The 21646-nt window shown below is 40.5% G+C and overlaps 1 protein-coding gene across 2 annotated transcripts in view; it reads left to right on the top strand.

Moving 5' to 3' along the window:
• Positions 1-8658: 8658 nt before the first annotated feature.
• The window catches only part of FBN1 (fibrillin 1), a 226502-nt gene continuing 213514 nt past the window's right edge, over positions 8659-21646 (top strand). The window contains exons 1-2 of one of the 2 annotated variants that reach the window (XM_081290687.1): positions 8659-8836; positions 9458-9800. In XM_081290687.1, coding sequence (XP_081146813.1) covers positions 9637-9800 — 164 coding nt within the window. In that variant the 5' untranslated portion in view covers positions 8659-8836; positions 9458-9636. Of the gene's footprint in view, positions 8852-9457; positions 9801-21646 lie in introns of both variants that reach the window. The other variant, XM_081290686.1, reaches the window with a different exon arrangement.

The raw sequence follows: 21646 nt of genomic DNA on the forward strand, positions 1-21646 counted from the left end.
TGGAACCTGTAGTCTTTGTAACATAACATCAGAAGTGATATCTCATCTGCTCTAACGTATTCTGCTAGAAGAGACTCATTAGGTCTAACCCATACTGAAGGGGAGGGGATTATCCATTATCCCAGGGCGTGAATCCTTAGTGGTGGGGATCACTGAAGGCCATCTTAGAGACTGCTACCACAGCAAGTTTGAAAACTTGTGGGAGGAGTAGGTGGAGGCTTCCAGCAGGAACTTGGATGTCTGAACTTGAAGCTCTAGGGAGAGGTCTGGGGTGGAGATACTGATTTGAGAATTAATAGTATTATAAGCTGGGGGTGAAATCATGGGAAGAGATAAAGTAGGGCAAGAACCCCCCCGCCCTTTAAGTATCCACTAATTACTAGTATCCACTAATTGCTAAACTTTTAAGAGAAAATTCAATTCAAAGTAAAAACAAAAACAGATGTAGAAAAAGATAAATGTCACTAGCTAAGGCTAGTTGTCACTCTTAACTAGGCTTTCTGGGTTGGCCATGAAAATATGGGTTAGAGCTTATGGTATAATCAGAATATTATTAAGAGCCTGAGAAAAAGTTCATTCTCCATAAAAATGCCTTGATGTAGGTGACTAATGAAACCTGGAAAGTTTCCTGATGGAGAAAAATCAAATCTAGTTTGCCCTTCATTAGTTTTAAACCAGAGATCAGATGGATCTCAGTGTTTCCAAGTTCGGGTGATGAATATTATAAATATCCATATAGTATGATTAATCACAGTCTAAAGAACTGCTCCCACAGGATACCCCTCCCCTCCATAAACACCAGGTTCTGGGCGTGTTTCAGAAACCTTGGAGAGCTAAGGAATATGTCACAATGAAGGATGGGGAAACACCTCATCGGTCTCCATTGGCCCATGATCTTCCCCTCTTCTGTGCTTTTGCCTCCTGCTCATCCCTTCTGCCTGGAACGTTCTGCCCAGGCTGTTCTCTGCAGCCAAATCCTGCCCTCCTTCCAAGGCTCTTCTCAAATCCCATCTCTTCCATTAAGTCTTCCTGACCAGCCCAGCCCAGCACACCCCACCCCATTTCTGTCCTCTCTGGACTCCTGTCTTGGTGACACCCAGTTTGGAGAGGAATCTCCAAGTCATTTTGTGCACTAGCTTTTTTCTTCTACACCAGGGGTCAGTAAACTATGGCACATAGGACAAAACCTCCCCTCCTCCTCACTGCCTCTTTTTACATAGCTTGTAAGTTATAAATAGTTAGTGAACTTTTAAATAAGTTTAAAAATCAAAAGAATAATATTATTTTATTACACATGAAAGTGAAATGAAATTCAAATTTTGGGTAAAGTTGGATTTTTGTCTGTAAGATGCTTGTGGGAATTGGCCTTCATCTCTTTACTCTCTGTCACTTTTTGGAAGTCTGTTGATAATGCAGTCATTTTCTCTCTCCTGAGAGAGGGTGTAACCCCTTGGGGCAGGAAATAGCACTGACACTTTTTGGTGGCTTCTACCATAGTCTGAACACAAAGCTGATGTTTGGTAAACACTTATTGAATGGAGCTGAGAGAGAATGTGTTTTTAATTTGTGATGGATACAATGTTATATCCTTTCCTGCTGGCCAGGCCTCTTCTTTATTCTCTTCTGCTGTTGGGCTGGTATCTGTTATGTCTGGTAGAAAAAATGACAGGGAATACCAGGGTGGGTCACAGAACTCATGGAAAACACAAATGAAATGAAGTCTGGGAACCAGAGCTTTTGTTTTGGGTGGAGAGAAACTGTTTGCTTTGGGGGATTGAGGTAATGAAAGTTATTTCAATAACATAATTCAACAGTTGTACATGCTCTCTGCCAGAAGCATGGCTAGGCAAACCTCACCCAGGGACACCATCTGCAAAATGCAAAGGTTAAACACTGACGTGCTGAACAAATTCTGTTCAGCAGAAGACAAAACTATATATACTCCAGGGTTTTGACTATGTAAGGTGCACCAGGATGACAAAGACCAGAGGGAAACAGAAAAATTCAAGCAGTTGCATTAGGGTGGTGAGATTTGTGAAAAGTACTTTTTAAAAAACCCTTGAAGTTGTTAAAATGTTTTCACAATAAATAAATTTTGGTAAATCATGAAAATGAAAAAAATTCTTATTGTTTTCCTAGCAATATTAACTTTCACCTGTTTTAAGAATTTTTTTTCCATATTTTTCCCCTCACAAAATAAAAATTTTACATTAAAGTGGGAATTACTCAGGATTCTGGATATAACATACAAACACATACAAATTTTCCCTAAAAGAAAATATCGGTTTATGTCATTTTAAACTGAGTTTTTAAACCTTAACCTATATGAATCTGTAAAATTGGAAGAACATTTGTAGCATCTCACTTAGAACAGTATGTGCACTAAGAAAAAGGTGCTTGTCACTCAGAGGACCTGCTCCAATGCACTAGGCCTTATGATTCTTGCAAGCAGAAATGCATCCTCTTTACGGCTGAGGCTTCAGCTCTGGCACAATATTTGGCAGATAGTGTCTAGCTTTCATCAAAATTGTTTAAGTGAATAAATGAACTAAACAGTTTAAAAAGAAAAAAGGAGACCAAAGCAGGAGGATTGCAAGTTCAAGAACAGCCTCAGCAAATCAGTAAGGCCCTAAGAAACTTAGTGAAATCTTGTTTCAAAATAAAACATTAAAAGGATGGGGGATGTAGCTCAGTGGGTTCAATCCCCAGTACCAAAAAAGAAAAGAAAGGGACATACACTATGTTGACAATCAGGCAACTTAATTCTGTCTTCAGGTCCTCACAGCTGAGATCTGCCCATTCCTATTACCCTAAAGAAGGGAATAATGGGACAACTGAAGTGCTACTGGGCAATACAACACACTAAGGCTTTGTGAGTGGTTGGGTAGGTGTAGGTCTTCCTTTTACACAGAGCACAGAGGATGAGGAAGAAGAACGGGGTGAGATTTTATAGTTCTCATCATGTCACCATCTAGATAGGAAATTTATTTATCCATTTGTTCATTCATCTAATATTTATTGAGCACCTGCTGTGTATGAAGAATTGTCCTTCCAGACAAGAACTTGATTGGGAACTAGAAACTGTAGGAGAGAGGCAGGTAAGTTGACTATGGAGGCTCTTGTGATCCCTGGGGAGAGTGTGGTGACTACAACATGAAATAAATGGAACTCCTAAGTAGGATAGAATACAGATTTAGATCGCAATGAGGCTCGAGAGACGAAATTGAATCTTTCCTGAAGAAGGAAGCAAAAGTGTTGCAGATACTGGGAGTAGCTCCAAGCTACATCTACCCTAGACCCTGGCTTAGATTTTGTGGCCACAGATGAGGTAGCAGTGATGAAATAAAAGTTCCAGACCTGCCTCTCCCTCTGATTTTGTAAATCTGAACAAATTTATTAACCCTTCTGAATGTGAGTTTATTCATCTGTAACAATTGTTATTTGTTGTGACAATTTTTTTTCTGTCATAAAATTTGGAATAGTTATCTACTCCTGCTGTATGGGACCACTCTAATAACTGAGTGGCATAAAGCAACAACAATATATTTATTTTGCGGATTGATTGGTTAGTTCTGTTGCTCTTCTGGGCTTGCACATGTAGCTATGTGTAGCTGGAGGCTTGGTGAAAGTCTTGACTGAGCTGGGACATCTGGGGCTCTCTTCACTTAGCCTTTTACCTTGGACATCTTGACAGCATGGTCATCTAAGAGCAACATCTAATAGAGTGAAAGAAGAAGCTGCAAGGTCTCGTAAGGTCTAGTCTTAAAGTCATACAGTGTAACTTCCACCATAATCTATAGGTCAAAGAAAGACATAAAGCAAACTCAGATATAAAGGGTTTGGAAATAGACCCTTGATGGAAGAAGATAAGAAATATTGTAAATCTAGTTTTCAATATACTGTAAAATTGTGGTGAAAATTAAACAATATTATGTATGTGAAGCTATTATTTTTCTCCACATGCCTGTAATTAGGTATGATCTGACAGCAGACATATATATATATATATATATATATATATATATATATATATATATATATATATAATGCTATATAACTACAAAATTCTATAATACTAAAAGTCAAAAGTTAGTTTTTGATAATATAGCTAATTACATCATGCGTGATCTACCCTCAATGTGGGGGAACTGGAGCTGTGTGAGGGTTTAGTTAACTCTTTCTGTGAAGTCATGCTTTAATTTGTAGTTAGATCTCGGGAGCTGAATTTAATATATTTCTTATGCACTTGAAAATGCTTTATCTCAATACGTTCTAAACATAATAAAAATTTGTGAGATAATGTTATAGACATCTGAAGACTTTTGTGTGTGTCCACATCAATAATTCCCATTTTTGGTGCATAACCAAACTCCATATACACAGCAACTCCTTTCCTGTGGCATGCATTCTCGTTGGGACCATCCACATAAAATGCTCCATTATCCTCCATTATTCAGGATTGTGGGCAGGTTCTCTGAAATATGTATATCAATAGGATCCTTTGAATTTGAATGCTGAGAGGAATGACAGAAAGACCAACATGGCTGGAATTGATTAACCTAAATGGCATCACCCTGAAGAAGTTCTTTACTTGTTTCTACTGTCTCTACAACAGAACTACACTACTCCACAGTTTATTCTAAAGTCAAGTTCAATGAGCAATCTGATACTTAATATTACTTAAACTTAAATGGCCCAGAGTTAGTTTCATTGCTTGTAGAGGAGAACCCTTACTGACACAGATATTTATTTAAGAGATAAAAAGATATGAGATATCGATGCTCATAGCAGCACAATTCACGATAGCAAGATTGTGGAACCAACCTAGAAGCCCTTCAATAGATGAATGGATTAAAAAATGTGGCATTTATACACAATGGAGTATTACTCTGCAATAAGAAATGACAAAATCATAGAATTTGGAGGGAAATGGATGGCATTAGAGCAGATTATGCTAAGTGAAGCTAGCCAATCCTTAAAAAACAAATGTCAAATGTCTTCTTTGATATAAGGGGAGTAACCAAGGACAGGGTAGAGACGAAGAGCTGGAGAAGAAGAATAACATTAAACAGGGATGATAGGCGGGAGGGAAAGTGAGAGTTAAGGGAAATTGCATGGAACTGGAAGGTGAGCCTCAGGGTTATACACAATTACATATAAGAGGAAAGGAGGAGTAGGAGAAAAATTATATAAGTGGAAGAAACGATTTATAGTAGAGGGGATGGAGAGAGAGTAGGGGAGGGGAGGGGAGGGGAGGGGTGAGGGGACAGTGGAGAATGGGATAGACAGCAGAATACATCAGTCACTAGAAAGGCAATTTGTAAATCAATGGAAATGCAACTGATGTGACACAGCAATCTGTATACGGGGTAAAAATGGGAGTTCATAACCCACTTGAATCAATCTGTGAAATATGGTATAATAAGAACTATGTAATGTTTTGAACAACCAACAATAAAATAATTAAAAAAAAAGATATGAGAGTGGGTTTGAAGCTCAAATGCCATATTCCAATTGATTAGTCAATAAACTATTTGTCTTTTGCTATAGTTTTTAGGACACTGTGCAAGTTTCTGTGAATAAGATATGCAGAGATGGAGTTGTGGCTCAGTGGTGGAGTGCTTGCCTAGCAAATTGACCCCACTTGGGTCAATTCTCAGTACCACATATAAATAAATAAATAAATAAATAAATAAATAAATAAATAAAGCTCCATCAACATCTAAAAATGTTTTTAAAAAGAAATGCAACCTTGTCCTTAAAAATCTACAGTATAGGTAAGGACAATAAGTAGCTTGAGTGCAGGAAAAAAATATATAGTTCACTCTAACAATAGAATAAATATTCTAATTGTCAGTACCTAACATAGTGTGTAATGCATAATAGGAATACTATAATTATGTGTCATTATTAATTTCTAAGTAAATTATTCTGTTAATAAGTGCATTAAATCTGAACAAGAGAGACTAGCATAAGCTGTATCTTCTAAACAAGGAGAAAGTTAAATAGATTTTCTTAGCATACAAATTTGCTTGAAATGAAAAGGTGGGACAAGGGAATTCTAGCTCAAAGACTTATTTTGCAAACAGTGCTATGAACTGTGCTAAATTTAAAGAGAGGTGCATCTTGAAACTCCTATTGCAAAGATGAGCGTTTTCATTATCGGTTATTGAATTTTGTTGCAAATAGTGTGATGATTACCTGCTATTTCTTACATATTTAAAAATGTATTTTCTTTTCAGTAATCAATTAAATTATCCTCCCCACTCCCCCCTCAGAGCTTCCACTATTATGGTTGAATTTCTCAAAGAGTGGAGTATGTGCCCTAGAGTTCCTTACCAATATGAAGAGAATTAAAGAGTCTTTCTTCTACTGGAGGAAGGGGCCAATGAAAAAAGAGAAAGATGGAAAGCCAAAGGTCAGATAAAAGCATTTAATCTAAATTTCTCCCTTGGAGGTGAAACCCTGGAGGATGGTATAGGGTTGAGTTGGGAATAATAGAGATGTCTGTAAATGCTGGGAGGAGGAACTTAAGGAGCACCAGAGTTTGCTCTTTGCTTCCTGGGCCAAAGCCTTAGAAAAGCCCTGCGTTTGGCTGCTGCTGTGCTGTCCAACGTGTCACTGGATGGGAGAGTGTAAGAGAGGGGCATGTGGTGTCTGGCATGCTGCTGGAGTACAGGGAAAGAAGGTGGGATTTCCACATTCTACTTAAGGTATAAAACAGTCCAGAAAACTCTGGAGGTCAGGATAGGGCCATCCTGGATCTCTAGCAGCCCTTTCTCTCTAGTCCTTCTGCTTAGACCCTCTTCCTATCCTAAATAACTTCCTTACCTCTCCATTTAGGGAGCTTTCATAAATATCCCTGTCAAGGCTCTACTCCAGAATCTCTGGTTTTGGGTTCTGGTACTGGATTTAAAAAACAAACAAACAAACAAACAAACAAACAAACAAAAAAACTCCTCAGGTCATTCTACTGTGTAGCCAGGATTAAGAACCACTACCCTCTCTACATGTTAAGGCTAGTCATGTTTTAGATTTGAGTTAAATGCTGTTTCCTCCATCAACCCTAGCCTAGGTCAAGTCACCCTGTTACATATCCTCCAAGCAAGCAAGTACAATTGAGTCATTATTTGTTTCAAGTTTGCCTTTCCCTGTAGGTTACTTGTTGTGTGAGGAGAGAAAATTTCTGTTTTGCTTACCAGTAAGTCTGGGTCCTCCATGCACCATGTGGTAGAAAATTGTTGCTCAAAAAATACATCTTGAATGAATGACCTACTTTACTCAAGTGAGGTTGTGTGACCAAGGCTTTAATTCATGGATTCGTGAAGAGAATTTTTCCAGGTAAGGATTAAGTTAGACAACATACTTAAAAGACTATGACTTTAATATATGTTCAACACTTTTAACGTGTTCATCATCACTATTATAAGTCTGTGTGGTCCAGCTTGCAATTAGAAAGAAGTTGAGTAACTTTCATAAGCCCCTGGGCACAAACTATTGCAAAGAAGGAAAATTCCCTTTAAAAGATGCATACTTTGGGTTCCTGTTTGTGGTGAGTTCTTATTCTTGTCTTGAGAGCTGGTAGTTGTAACTGGGGGACTTCAGTTCCAGAGCTAGGGTCCAATTTGGATTCCCTAATTTCCCTAACTTCTATAGGTGCAGGCAATACTGGATTTTCTAAGGGGGCCATAAATACTATGAGCTCTGGAATCATTGTATTCATTGCACCTTGCATACGCTAGACAAGCAGCTCTCTCTCTCTCTCTCTCTCTCTCTCTCTCTCTCTCTCTGTGTGTGTGTGTGTGTGTGTGTGTATACACGTAAAAGGAATCATCCACACAAACAAATCTTAATCTAAACTATGGGCTGGGTGAGGGGACTATTTCTTCATTGCCCCCATTCCAAATCCCCGTATTCACAGGCCCCTGATTCCGTATCCGACTCAGACTCTTGGAGCATTTTGGATTTAGCCTGGGTGGGTGGCTTGAACTGAGTCTCAGAAAAACCACTCCTCCAGTGGGCTCTGTACACCCCACAGCAAATGGTCGCAGCAGAATCCCCTTCCCCGCCCGCACTCAGTCCCTGCAATGGCCCAGGCCTGTGATGTGCCCTGCCGGTCCGTCCTCTTGCCTCTGCTCAATGCTAGATCCAAGAGGCGCAGAGGAGGCGGCGCCGAGACGCTCGGGCAGGCAGGATGGGTCTCCTCTCCGGCCAGGGCCTCCCGCGCCTCCGGGCTGCGGTCTACAGCGTGCATTCTTGGTGCAGGTGGCACAGCTTTCCGCGCCGACTGGCTTCCTGATCACGGGAGAGGTTAATCTCGGGTCCAGACCTCTCAACCACAGAACAGGGTAAACCGCTACTCCACTTCTTCCCATTCTCTCTCCTCCCCACACCAAAACGAAAAGTCCCAGGCCAGGCAGGACCCGTTCACCTCTGCCTCCTCCCACTGCACTAATCCAGCGAGTGAGGGAGGCCCCGCGCCGAGGCGGTGGCTGGCAAAGGGGAGTGGAAAGGGAGGATGGATGGGGCTGGGGGGCGGGGTGGTGATGAGGGGGATGTAGGAGGGGGTGTCATTTTCTTTCTTTCTTTCTTTCCTTTTTTTTTTTTAAAAGTATTTCTCTCGCGAGAAACCGCTGCTCTGACGATACTTGAAGAGGTGGGGAAAGGAGGGGGCCGCGGGAGCCGGGGCAGACTGTGGGTGCCACAGGCGGACAGGCGGCCACAGCTGGGACAGCTGCGGGTGGAGCGCAGCGCAGCGCAGCAGCGGCTGCTGGGGCCAGGTCCGAGGAGCAGTCACCGCCGCCGCCGCTTCCGAGTCGGAGCCGAAGCTTCTCCAGTGGGTGCAGCCGAAGTCCCGACAGGGGTCGGGCGGCCACCAGGGCTGGGGATCCAGCCACGGAGGCTTTGCGTTTGCGCCGCGCCAAGGGCAGGGACAGGGACAGGGGTGAGGGGCTGTCCCGGAACATTCACAGCTGGCGCTGGCTCTCTCCTGCCTGACAGCTTCCTGGCCCAGGGCGCCTGGTGCCGGGCTCGGTGTCAGTTTCTCTGGGGGCGGTGGTAGCCTCCGCAGCCGGCGGGATGGGTTTCCAGTCCCGAGACTTGGCGGAGAGTACGGGCTAAGGAGCTGGGGCGTTCAGAGAGCGCAACGCGCGCAACTCGTGCTTTTAAAAACTAAACGCAGCAAGCTCGCCCCGGGGCTTACGACCGTTTCGGGCGTGGGTACTTTGCGCCGCGCTCGTCAGCCGGAGCAGAGGAGGCCGAGGGGTCCGCTGGAGCCGCTGCCTCCGGGGGCCTGGGCTTTTCAGCCAGATGTGGACCAAACGGTCATCACTTACCCAAATTAACTGCGCCACGCGCAGGCGGAGCGCGGGTTGGGCTCCGGAATGGGGACCGCGAGGCTTTAGCATCCCGATGCCCTGAATCTCTTCCCCACTTCGGGGATTTGTTTCTGTTGCAGCTGGCAGGGGCCTCCTGAAGTGGGAGCAGCGCCTGAGGAAGGCGGGAGGAGCCCGGCCCGGGGGACGGGCGGCGGGACAGCGGGACCCCGGCGGCGCGGTGCGCTTAAGGGCGCAGAGGCTACTCGAGACAGCCTCGGGTGCGGCAGGAGGAGGCGGGAGCCGGCGGCCGCTCGGCATCATGCGGCGAGAGGGGCTGCTGGAGATCGCCCTGGGATTTACCGTGCTCTTAGCGTCCTACACGAGCCATGGGGCGGATGCCAATTTGGAGGCTGGAAACGTGAAGGAAACCAGAGCCACCCGGGCCAAGAGGCGAGGCGGCGGAGGACTCGACGCGCTTAAGGGGTAATGTAACGGGTCAGCTTCTTTGGTGTGGGTCTCCCTTCCCCCTCTCCCGAGTTGAGTTTAAGATCTAGAGTAACTGACCGGGTCAATTCTCCACAGTGCCGCAGTGGAAGGATCCTTAGCAAGACCTCCCGGGGACACCTTGGAGGTCCTAAGGTTACACATTCTTCACCGCCTTAGGAGCTAAGCCACCTTGCTCTGGCTCCTGAAAGATTCTGGCCCCAGCAGAGGGGTCTTGGTTAAAAGGAATCTTGGGCCATTGTTGAGGCAGATTTTGGGAGGCGAGAAGGGTTCCTTGAGGAAAAAGGGGAGGAGCTGTGACTTGAGAGAAAAGGAGAAGCCCGTTCCTTTCCCTTCAACGGTAATTCCGGTTGTGTTTAGGACAAAGTAGTTTGCTTGTGGGCGTCTTTGCAGATACTCTTTTTGTAAGGGAGCAAAGATAGGAAAACATTCCAATGACAGAGAAGATGCATGGTTAATAGCTGGCTCTCCGGAAATTATGCTTATTAAGATTGGGGACTGAGTTTCCTGGGGGTATACACCCCCTCAAATGTCAACACTGGAAGCAAAGCTGGACAAGTGTTTCTGAGCACTTGTGGTTGGGTTGTGCGGAGCTTTCCATGTCACTGCTGCAGTTATGTCGCTGTGGCTGGTGTGTGTTTCAAACTAGTGGTGTATGTGTTACCTGCATGCAGCATTATTTCACTGGCTTTAAATGCTCCTCTTACAGAAAATAGTTCAGCAGGAAAGTTTAAATTAGGTAGGTTGAACTAAGTGTTGGTTGTCAATTCCCTGAATGGAAGGAGGGTGTGAATGAATACACTTTGAGATTTTTTAGATCAAAAGAGAAGTCACTTTCTGAGATCAAGTTCAAGCCTGCATAGAAATAGTAGGATGGATTATAAATGATCCCTTTTATCTACTTGGAAGATCCTTTTAAATGAACTCAGGCAGTAAAAATACAGTTTTTTAAAAATAAATTTTTATAATTCTCACTGATGCTCTTGTCCTGAATGTTGTGTAGCTTTATTATATGGCCTTGTATGACCAAGTGAAGGTGCCCACTGGATACTGTTTTTTTTTTTTTTTTTTTTTTTGCTATGGGCTGTTTCAATTATGTGTATGTAGTGAAGTTTGTGTTTTCATAGTCCAGGTATGAGAAGAAGATGTGTAGTGAATGGAGCAGACCAGTTTTTGAGTCCTAGTCTGGACTAAGGACAAGATGCTTTTGAGAGCTGAGTATGTAAACAGCAGTGAAATGTGTGTGATTTTCTAACCCCAGAAAGTAGTCACGATTAATTCAGTTTCTGTCTTGGCCGTTGTGGGAAATAAACCCAGGATTCCACCAATACTGGAAATGAAATTTGCTGATCCTGATCAGGCGACAGACATTTTTGCCCTGTATGCCAGCCACATGATAAGTTCAATAGATGGACCGAAACTTTGCTTTTCTTTTCATGTGTTCTCTAAAGAGCTTCATTTAATCTCTCATTTCCCCCTCAAAAGTATATTTCTGCTATACAATATTATCATAATAACTATTCTTGATGACATTGCTTCTATGCATATAGACAGAGGAAGTTGGAGTTCAGTTCTGTGGATAAAAATCTGTGGGGAGACATTAGGTCTGGCCAGACATTTGTCTCATCTCCATGTGCTGTCACCAACCCTAGTGTTTCCTTGGGAGGCACAGACCCCATGCAAAAACAGAAACTAAGCTTTTCTTTGTTGCTTAACAGGACACCACACTTTATTCACACCAGCACTTATTTCTGTTGATTTTTCTAGTTAATTTTTTAAATCACCAAAGAGATCACTCTTTGTACTTCTCACAGATTTGATCACTAATGTATCATTGCACTAATGGATCACTAATATATCAATACTATTGCAAAGTATTTATAAGGTCTTCCTAAAACATATTATGAACAGATTAGTAATTCTGAGTGCTTTTGTTTGCCATGTTATCTATAAAGTTGCCTATCTATATTTGCGGGTTCAAAATAATAATTATGAAGAATATATAATTAAAAGTACTTCTCTCCTGACTTTCAGAGGCCATTTTCTTATGTATTTTCCAGAAATAAGCATGTATATGTACACATAACTATATGTATATACACATATGTATATTATATATACACAAATATATGTACATATGCATACATCATTTTTAGTACATGGAATATACTATACATAATGTTCTGAACTTTGTTTACTTTTTATGTATTTCTAGTGTAGTCATCTATTAAGTCATATGAATCTAACCTGTGTGTTTTCTTGGTGTATAGAATTCCATGATGTGGCTGGAACAGTTCATTAATGATGGCTGTTTAGATTATATTAAATATTTTGCTGTTACTAACATTTATATATATATATATATGCCTATGTGTACATGCACAAGTTTATATGTTGTATAAAGTTATAAAAGTAGAATTGCTGGATCAAAGTTTTTTCCCATAGATTTTAAACAAACACCCATTCTGATGTTAAATTTGAACTGCATTTGAAATTTATTCTCTACTTATTGCCATTAGAGTCTCACATGAATGAGTCTTTTAACCATGTCCTGCTGTGTAAATCATCAGGAAAAGCAGCTATGTATTACATTTTTCCAGTTACTGCTTGAAATTTCTATTTTTTCTCATTAAAATATTATCCGCTTCAAAACTAAGCCTTTGACTGCAGTAAAACCTGCTTGCCATTTTGATGGAGATGCATAGTTTATGAAGTGAAAGTGATTTGTAACCCCTGAAGCTGCCTGATGTGAAGTTGGTGGCAGCAACTTTCAGCACCTCACTAATATTTCCCCTGGCTAAAAGGTGCTTTAAGCTCATTGGTATCTGATGTGCACTGGTCTAATCTCCCCCTGAAATACTGCCTTCCATTTTTTTTTCTGATGTGTCAAGTGACTCTAAAATTTGCCTTGCTATTTTAAAAATATATATTCCTTTCCTTTCAGCTCCTTCTCTTCATAAACCAGGAACTTGCCTTGTCTTTCCTCCTTGGATATGTCTTCCATCCTCGCTCATGTTCCTTTCCTCCCATCCTGTTGCAGGTGTTTTTTTTTTTCCCTCTCCAGTGGGCAGCAGAATTTGTTCCACAGTGGAAATTTAAGCATCCTCAAGTTTCTTCCCAGCTTTTTCTGTTTTCTTAGACTAAATCGCCAATTTCTGCTTTTACAGGAAATCCTTTTTTTTTTTTTAATATGAGTGTGGTCCCCATTCACTCTGCAAAAAATTGCGCTTTTCTCTATTTTCAAGTAAGAATTTTGCAAGTTTTAAAAATATTTTCAAATAATGAATGTATAGTAGTTTCCCCTTGGGCATGGCTTAACATGTGTGAAATGACTTTAGGAGAAATAATAAAATCCTAACTTTGTCTGTATTTCAGTTCACAAGAATTTTTCTCAGAGCTAAGTTCTAAACTTCTGTGATTAGGCAAAAAGTGTGGGAGACAGTACAGTATGTTTTTTTAAAAAACACATGCATAAAAAAACTAACTCTACTTGAATAGCAGTAGTTATATGCCCTTTATTTATGATTGCCTTATTGCTTTAGCTCCCAAATATGGAAATACTGCAGTTTCATGTCAAAGGGAAAAATTCCTTACAGTAAGACATCCTTTTCCTAAATCTCCAGTAATATGGATTGAGTCTTCTGTCCTTTCTTCTCAGCTCATAAGTATATGAGACCTGATTGTAGTTTGTCCCCTCATGCATATTCCTTTTGGTCTTTGTTTATTTGTTTACTTTTTCCAGAGGTCTTGTTACCAGAAAAATACACATGGAACAGTTCATACACAGGGTAGATTATGTGACGGCAAACTCCAAGGGATTAATTACACAGAAGTCTGCTATTAAAATAAAGAACTTTAAAAGAGAACACAGAAAAAGTTCTGTAAACTTTATACAGTCCATTTTAACTTTACAAAGAAGACTTTAATACTTCATCTGAAGTCAGATGGGCTGATAATTAAATATGGGGGAAAAGACTCATGCTGTGGTATGGTTTGATTTTGTATTTACCAAAAAAAAAATTAAGATATTGAGACACAATTTTAAAAAGATATTCCTGAATAGAAGGTTTCAGTAATTCCACATTTTAAGCAAAAAGAGAGAGATAAAATATTTATTTATGTGACTCTTTTGTAGCATTTAAGACATTTGAGATTCTTCACAGAATTACATAAATTGTTGGTAACACAAATTAATTAAAACATCTCAACCTATAATGAAACAAGGTGAGGGCTGAAGGAAACAGAAGTATAGACATCTCTTCAAGCTTACTTTGAATTTTAAAGACTGTTGAAACATTCCTTTGTTGTCTTCTGTAGCAGAAGAACTTAAAAATTATAGCATTATACCCATGGCTCAAATACAATACTAAATAAATTATTAGGGTATTCATATAATAAGCCAAATAGCTTATCTGGACAATCTGGCCATTTTTCCTTTAATTTTTAACGTGACTGTTTTCTTTAAAGAGAAATAAGCTAGTTTAACAAGTTTTTTGTTTCTAAAAAATAATCTAGCAAATGGGCCTACCTTAGTGACCTAAATTTTTTGCCATGAAATTCTTTGTGAAAACTGAAATCTATAATATAGCAGGACTAATTTACACAGGAGAGTTTAGTGTTTCACCATGATTAAACTTGATTTTCCCATTAGTTTGTAAAATCATCAAAGGCAAGAGTCTGCTTGTAAGCATTTTACCACTAACTCGTCATTAAGTGGAATTTCAGAGTTCATTAATTCAGGAGGGTTTGATTGAATGCCAGTCTAAATGTAGCTTGTGGAATGCCAGAATCACACCCCTCAGCCTGGAGGGGCTGAGCAGTGAAAGTAGGAGAATGGAGAATAGGAACCAGAAGTCAACAGGCAGGTTGCAGAGGGCATGTAGTCTAGTAGTCAATAAAACAGATGAACTTAAAATGGGGTTCTGTCCTGATAAATGGTGCCACGCATTTCGGGAAAGCGTATTGCACCAGCATGTTCATTGGCCCAGGAAAAGAATAAAATGCAAAATTTGAAGCATGGTTTCTAATGAATAGTTAACTGTTTTCACATCATCATAAAGTAAAAAATTGTAAATCCAGAACAGTCAGGAGCCTCTGTAATAATAATTGTAGCTAGAGTAGGCAATATTTAGATGACATTTATGTGCCAGACAACTCTACATAAGATGGGTCATTTTATTAATTTCCTTTTACAATGAGAGCTGAGGAATGCAGAGGTTATGTTCTAAAGACAAAGTCCTAATACTAAAATTGTCTTTCTCCATTAACTTTATGGTTTTGGTTTCTCATTCCACTGGATGATAATGTAGGACTAATCCATTGGTAAAATTACACTTAAAATTCCTAATATGAAATTAAAATTTAAAAAAATTCCTAATATGCTTTGTGTTAGTTTACAAATCCTAAGTATAGTTAATGGTATAGTGTTTAAATTAGAAATGTTCTCTCTCATTTCTACCATGATACTGATAAAACAAACATAGAATGTCACAGCCAGCTGGCACCTTGGATGGCACATGTATTGTGTGTGTGTGTATGTGTGTGTGTGTGTGTGTGTGTGTGTGTGTGTTTGGTACTGGTGATTGAATTCAGGGGTGCTCTACCACTGAGCTCTACATCTCTAGACCATTTTATTTTAAATTTTGAGACAGAGTCTTGGTAAGTTACCTAGTCTGACCTTGAATTTGCATTCCTCCTGCCCTAGCCTCCAAGTTGTTGGGATTATAGACTTTTGAGAACCTGCCTGGCACATATAGTATATTTTAATGTCATATTTTGATTTTTTATGATGGTGGTAGAGTCACGAAATTCTCCTTCTATATTGTTCTGGGTTCTGAGCCAAAGGTGTTGCTTATTATGTCATCAGGAATCTCTTATTCTCATGTCCCATGTGAGAAATTTCTCTCAGATAGAGTTGCACATGGTTTTTCTCTTCCCAGGGGAAACAATGTGTCTTAAATCCTTACTGGTAAGATAAGTTATTTAATGCTATCTGTTTAACTTTTTTGCTTTGGTTGCCTGTGAACTCAGATCCATCTATTTTTACATTAAATTGAAGCAATCGGGGTAAAAAAAAAATAACAAAGTCTGATTTGTCTCTTAATGATTGCACTTTACAAATACTAATTTCTTTAATACAAAGTTCCTCATGTAGGACATTAAACTTTTTTGCACATTTAACAGGTGAGGAAACAGTGACACAGAGTTTGGGTAATTCTTTCAGGGGTGTAAACTTACTTGGAGTAAAATTGGGAAATCTGGCTTCATAGTTAGATCTCTTAACCAATATATGTTACTGCTTCTCAATTACAATAATTCTTGTAGCTGGTGAATTTCTTTCATTCATACCCTTTATGCCTCCTTTCCCCAGAATCTTCTTCTACTATTGCTGTGGGGAAGGCCCAACAATTGTTGAAGACAGATGCTATTACAAGCCAAGGGAAAGATCACAATGGGAATGGGCTTTATCAGAAAGCTCCAAGTACTAAAAGTCTTGAAGTTGGCAAACTGTGGACCGAGCCGATTGATTTTGAAGACTGAATTTTATTGAGACAAAATCATGCCCATTTGTTTACGGATTTTCTGCTTGTGCAATGTGGCAGCAGAGTAACTGTGACAGAGAGCATGGCCAGCAAAACTGAAATATTTGCTCTTTTCCCTCTAAAGAAATAGTTGACCAGCTTCTGATCTATGTGATAAAAACTGACAGTCAACTAGGACTGAGACTTTCTTGAAGGTAGTGATTCTGTTGTCTTATTTATCTCTAGGGATACCTAGCAACTGGACATGTGGTAGATGGTCAGTAAATATTTTTGATGATCAGATAGTGAGCAGTTTTGGTTGATTGGCTTGACAAGTTTGATTATATAAATGAAAGCTTAGAGGAGAGTAGGAGAGAAATAAGGGAAACATTTGAGTGAAAAAGACAGGAAGTGGAAAGGATATGAAGTGTTTGAGATCTTGGGACATTGAGATCAGGGTTTGCACTGCATGGCTCCAAGCAGGGTTGCCCCCAGTGTAGTCTGCTGACTAGTGCCCCTGGAGTTGTGCAGTTTGACCTTGTGAGCCTGTGCTTAGCTTCAGAGTGATGTTTGGGAGAAGAGAGGTACTAATAAAAACATAATGTTCCTGCTTATGAAAGGTAAGGATGGGGAGCTATTAGAGACTGCTAAGATGGGAACATGATCAGATCTTCCCACTGGCTGTGGTGTAAACACTGTGCTTAGAGAGCAGGGAGACAGAGATGAGAGGCTTGGGAGGAGGGTGGGGCAGTCAGAATGAATGTGTATGATGGTCTTGGCTAAGGCAAGGGAGGGGCTGAAGAGAAAAGAGGCTAGTGGCTGGAGAGAGTAAGGGCGAAGGCACCTGGAGAGCTCTCGCCTGGTCCACATTAAACATGTCACATGCAAAGACATCGTAGCACCATTCATGAGAAACCAAAGGCGAACAAGATCGCTGCTTAGCTTCCCACTACAATGCAACCAGCTATTCTCACTTGTGAGTGTTTTGATTTTCTTATTGCTATGTAATAAATTCCCCCAAACTTAGTGACTTAGAACAACTGACGTATTATTTCTTATGATTCTGTGGGTCAGGAATTCAGACAGGACACAGTGGGGAATCTTGTCTGTGCTTTCCACAATGTTGGGCTGGATTGAGCTGTAGCATGACTTCATGTATGCATGGAGTTTGCCACTCTGTTTGCTTTAGCATGATTTATCTAAATGGATAGACGGATGAGGGGACTAAAGAAGCAAGGAGCCATTTTCTTGCGCTGGTGGGGGTTTTCTAGTTTTGTTTTGTTTTCCAATACTGGGGATTAAATCTAGGGCCTCACACATGCTAGGCAAGCACTGTTTTACTAAGCTATATTCCCAGCAGCCAACCTTCTAGATTTTGAAGCTCTCTCTCATGAAGTCTCTGGCTTGGATCTGCCCCTGGGGATGGAGCCATTGAGTATGTTTTTCCAAATGGGGAAAGTAAGTATCAGATGCAAAGTAAAACTTGCTCAAGGTTTGTGTCTGTTTGGGCTGGTTCTGGAACTACAGTCTCCTGACCCCTGGCCTCTTGCTTGAATCCTACATGTTGAGTGCTTGCTGACTCAAATGGCTGGATGGACTTGAATGGGCTTGTTCTTGTCCTTGATTTTCCTGCATATAGTGTCAGATTGTCTCCTTTTACACTTGGCCTCTGTACATTATCTTTCTAGCAGACTTTTTACATGGCAACTCAGGATCTCCCAAGAGCAAGAAAGTGGAAGCTACCCAACTATCTTCAAATAGTCTTGAATTGCATGACTTGGAATTGTGTGACAGTCACAGCCTTGCCTAGATTCAGGGGCACGGACTAATGCCCTGCCTTTTGATGTGAGGCATCTTAAAGGAAAGGAAGAAATAAATGGGGCCGTCTTTAGAGACTAACTAGCTCAGTGAAGCAATGGATCTTTGAGAAGGATAATCAGATATTTAAATTTTTAATTATAACTTGGTCTAGTCAGATTAGCTGAGCTCTCTTTTGAGGATGCTTCATTGTATTTTGCTGCTGTGATCTCAGAATGAAAAATGCTCTATAATAATGTGACAGCATCTCCTGTTAGATAAGCGATAAGGGCATTGCTCTTAGTTTATCCACATTTCCGCATTTAAAGAACTCAAACATCAGGAACAAGATTATAGTTCCTAATAAACTGATACATTTTATTTGAATATAAAAATTATAAAACTCCTTACCTTTTTTACTTTTAGCTTTTAAGAAACTCTGATAAATTTAATGCATAATCTAACTTATTTAACTTGGGTATTTGATATGTTTTGCCTTTCCCCTATATGGAATTTTACTTTAAATGTCTATTAATAGCCTCAGATTTATATGTCTGTTGGTATCAGCCATCTCATTTTTTTTTCAGTTAGGAGTTAATAATAACAACCCAAATAGATATGCAGTTGCCAATAGAATTGATATTGTAAAACAGTTCAACTCTTCTACTAGGGTCCTTGTAGGATTTTTTTCTTTTTTTCGGTACTGGGGATTAAACCCAAGGCCTCACACATGCTAGGCAAGCACTTTTTCACTGAGTGCTTTGTCACAAATTAAGCACATTGTTAGTAGAATGAAACTAGATTAGAACCATGGTCAGATTTAGGTTGTGATTGTTCTATACCGTATTTAATCTTAGTTTTAAGTTTCTTGTGACTCTCTAACTTCTCAACTCAAGTGGCTTTTTATGGCTAAAGTAATCTCTGAGAATATTTATTCAGCCCCCTCAGAGCGGAAGGGAGAAAGGAAAATTCCCTATCTCCACCTTTCCCAGCCAAAGATGTATTCCAGACAGCAAGCAGGCTCTGAGCAGGAGAACTGCTCCATTAGACAAGTGATTCGGGTCAGTGTTTTGAAGGGCTGTGAATTCCTAGACCATCAGTCATACTTACATTCAAATATAAGTATCCAAACACATCCTAGTCCAAATATAGTACACCATTTTATGATATTGGTGTCAGGAGACAGGATTTATGTGGGCCCTATGGATACACTGTCTGCTAAATTTCATGATTTTGAACTGAAGTATGGCAATGGCAATATCTATTAATAAAGTGAATGTATTCCAGAGACAGGGTTTTATCTAGTCTTTTGTTTGTTCTCTCTCTCTTCCTTCCTCTTTCTCATTGTCATCTTTATCTTTTTCTTTTCTTTATTCTCTTGTCTCATCTTTTTCTTCTGTTTTTTTTGGGGGGGGGAGGGGAGGTTACTGGAGATTGAACTCAGGAGCATTTGACCACTGAGCCACATCCCCATCCCTATTTTGTATTTTATTTAGAGACAGGGTCTCCCTGAGTTGCTTGGCACCTCCCTTTTGCTGAGGATGGCTTTGAACTCGTGATCCTCCTGCCACAGCTTCCGAGCTGCTGGGATTATAGGTGTGTGCCACTGACCCTGGCTTTTTTCTTCTATTTTTAAAGTGCCTTCAAAACCTGAGCTACAAATAAAACAGGGAGAGTAAGAATATCAAATAAGAGTTGAAACATTAAGAAAATAAATAAATTTGGAGTAAAATGTAAAAATTTTACCTGGGAAGCTTGGGGTCTTCAAAAAGAAAAATTGGTGTAAGGTTTTTGTTAGGGGAAGAAAGGAGGAAGCTGAAGAGAAAGGAGGAGGAGGTGCTGGAGTGAAGAGCCCTGTCACCCATGGACCTGAGCTGGGCAGAGCAGGTGCTGAGTTTCCACAAGTGTGGATGAAAGCTTCCTCTCTCCTCGAAGCCCTGGTACCAGGTGACCTCAGCCCTTCACCAGCCTCTTTAGAGGACAGAGAGCTTTGAGGGGAGAGTCAGAGCATGACAGAACGACAGATACTTGAATATGAAAAAAATATTCCATCAAACCATTTAGAGGAATGCAGTGGAAGAGCAGGTTAATCCACATTTACTGTGTACTATGTAGATACTATGTAGAGTTTGGTGTATCCTCTTGCCCCATGGATAATGGTGATTGTCCATAATTTCCCCTATCCCTTCAGTGCTAATTTATCAGAGTGTGTAATCAGACCCTAATAGGTTTGTACCTTTGATGAATATCTTTCAAAGGCTCTTTTTCTTATTTTGTAATTGAAGCCATAACTCGGGTCTTCTTCCATAGTCAGATCTTTAATCTTCACAAAAATATTACAAATGAGAGTTAAATCTATCCCACTGGACAGATTTTAGAAATTCATAGATGCTGAAGCCAGAGCCAGAGAAGGTTCATTATAAAGTGCTTCATAGATAGGGAAGCCAAGTCACATGGTGTCAAGAGATGATTTAAGTGGAAGTGTGGTGTTGGGTAGAAGATGGTGCCTCTCTGTGTTCATATCCTGGACAGCTGGCTGCTCTTTGCAAGTCCTCCACTGAGCTTGATATAAGCAAACCATCCACATAATGTAGGCAGGGGTTCTTTTCTTTTTCTCATTTATTTGGCTTTAGAGGATGTGATCAGTGATTCAGTGGTCAATCCTTGGTGGTGGGGGTGTCACTGTGTAGTAGGCTTTTGGATCCATAATGGTACCCTGCTATTGATGGAAGCTTCCAGATTAGGTAGGGTTGTATGGGATGGGGCTTTTCCGGGGAGGTAATTGCTAGTGAGGTAGCAATGGGGGGATCAGAGAGAGAAGTAGGAGTCTTTTCTGAGAGCCCTTACCACAAATGATCTTACACTTCTAATTGACAGTTAAGGTATGAAATGTTCCGAGGTGCACCAAGGCAATTCTGGATCTGTGTTTGAGCTCAGTCTCTTATTTTATAACTTGATGACTAAGTTATCCATGTACTAACTTATACATTTAGATTCCATGCAATAAGTATGCCAAGATGAAAGAATTTCTTGAATTCTTGCCTTTTCTCCTATATCATCTCCCCAAATAAATTTGTAGAACATCTGCATAACCCAAATGACAACTACTTATTGAGTATTAGATGTGTTTTAATTGGACTGTTTAATTCTCAGAATGAACATCTTGTGTGAAGCCTACTGATACTATTCTCTTCTTTCCAGTGATTCTAGGCAAAACCACCATTTAGAATAGCTTTCCCTTTACTGAGGGGGTTAATGTCGGAGGTGACGAGGATAAGTGCTTTGCAATGAAGAACTTGATATGAACCTTCAAGTCGACAAATAGTTTTTAATCTTTCATGGACTGCTGCTGCTTCACACCCCAGAGTTTAGGCCACTGACCTCAAGTTTGCAAATTTTATATCCCATTACCACCCTGTGAGCTCTGTACTCCCCAGGGCCACATAGTTGATGTTTTAGCTGGAATCTGAGAAAGTGTCTGAACATTTCCTGAAGAGCTGGCTAGAA

Source organism: Spermophilus citellus, assembly GCF_964194105.1.
Source record: "Spermophilus citellus genome assembly, chromosome: 4".
NCBI classification, from domain to species: Eukaryota; Metazoa; Chordata; class Mammalia; order Rodentia; family Sciuridae; genus Spermophilus; species Spermophilus citellus.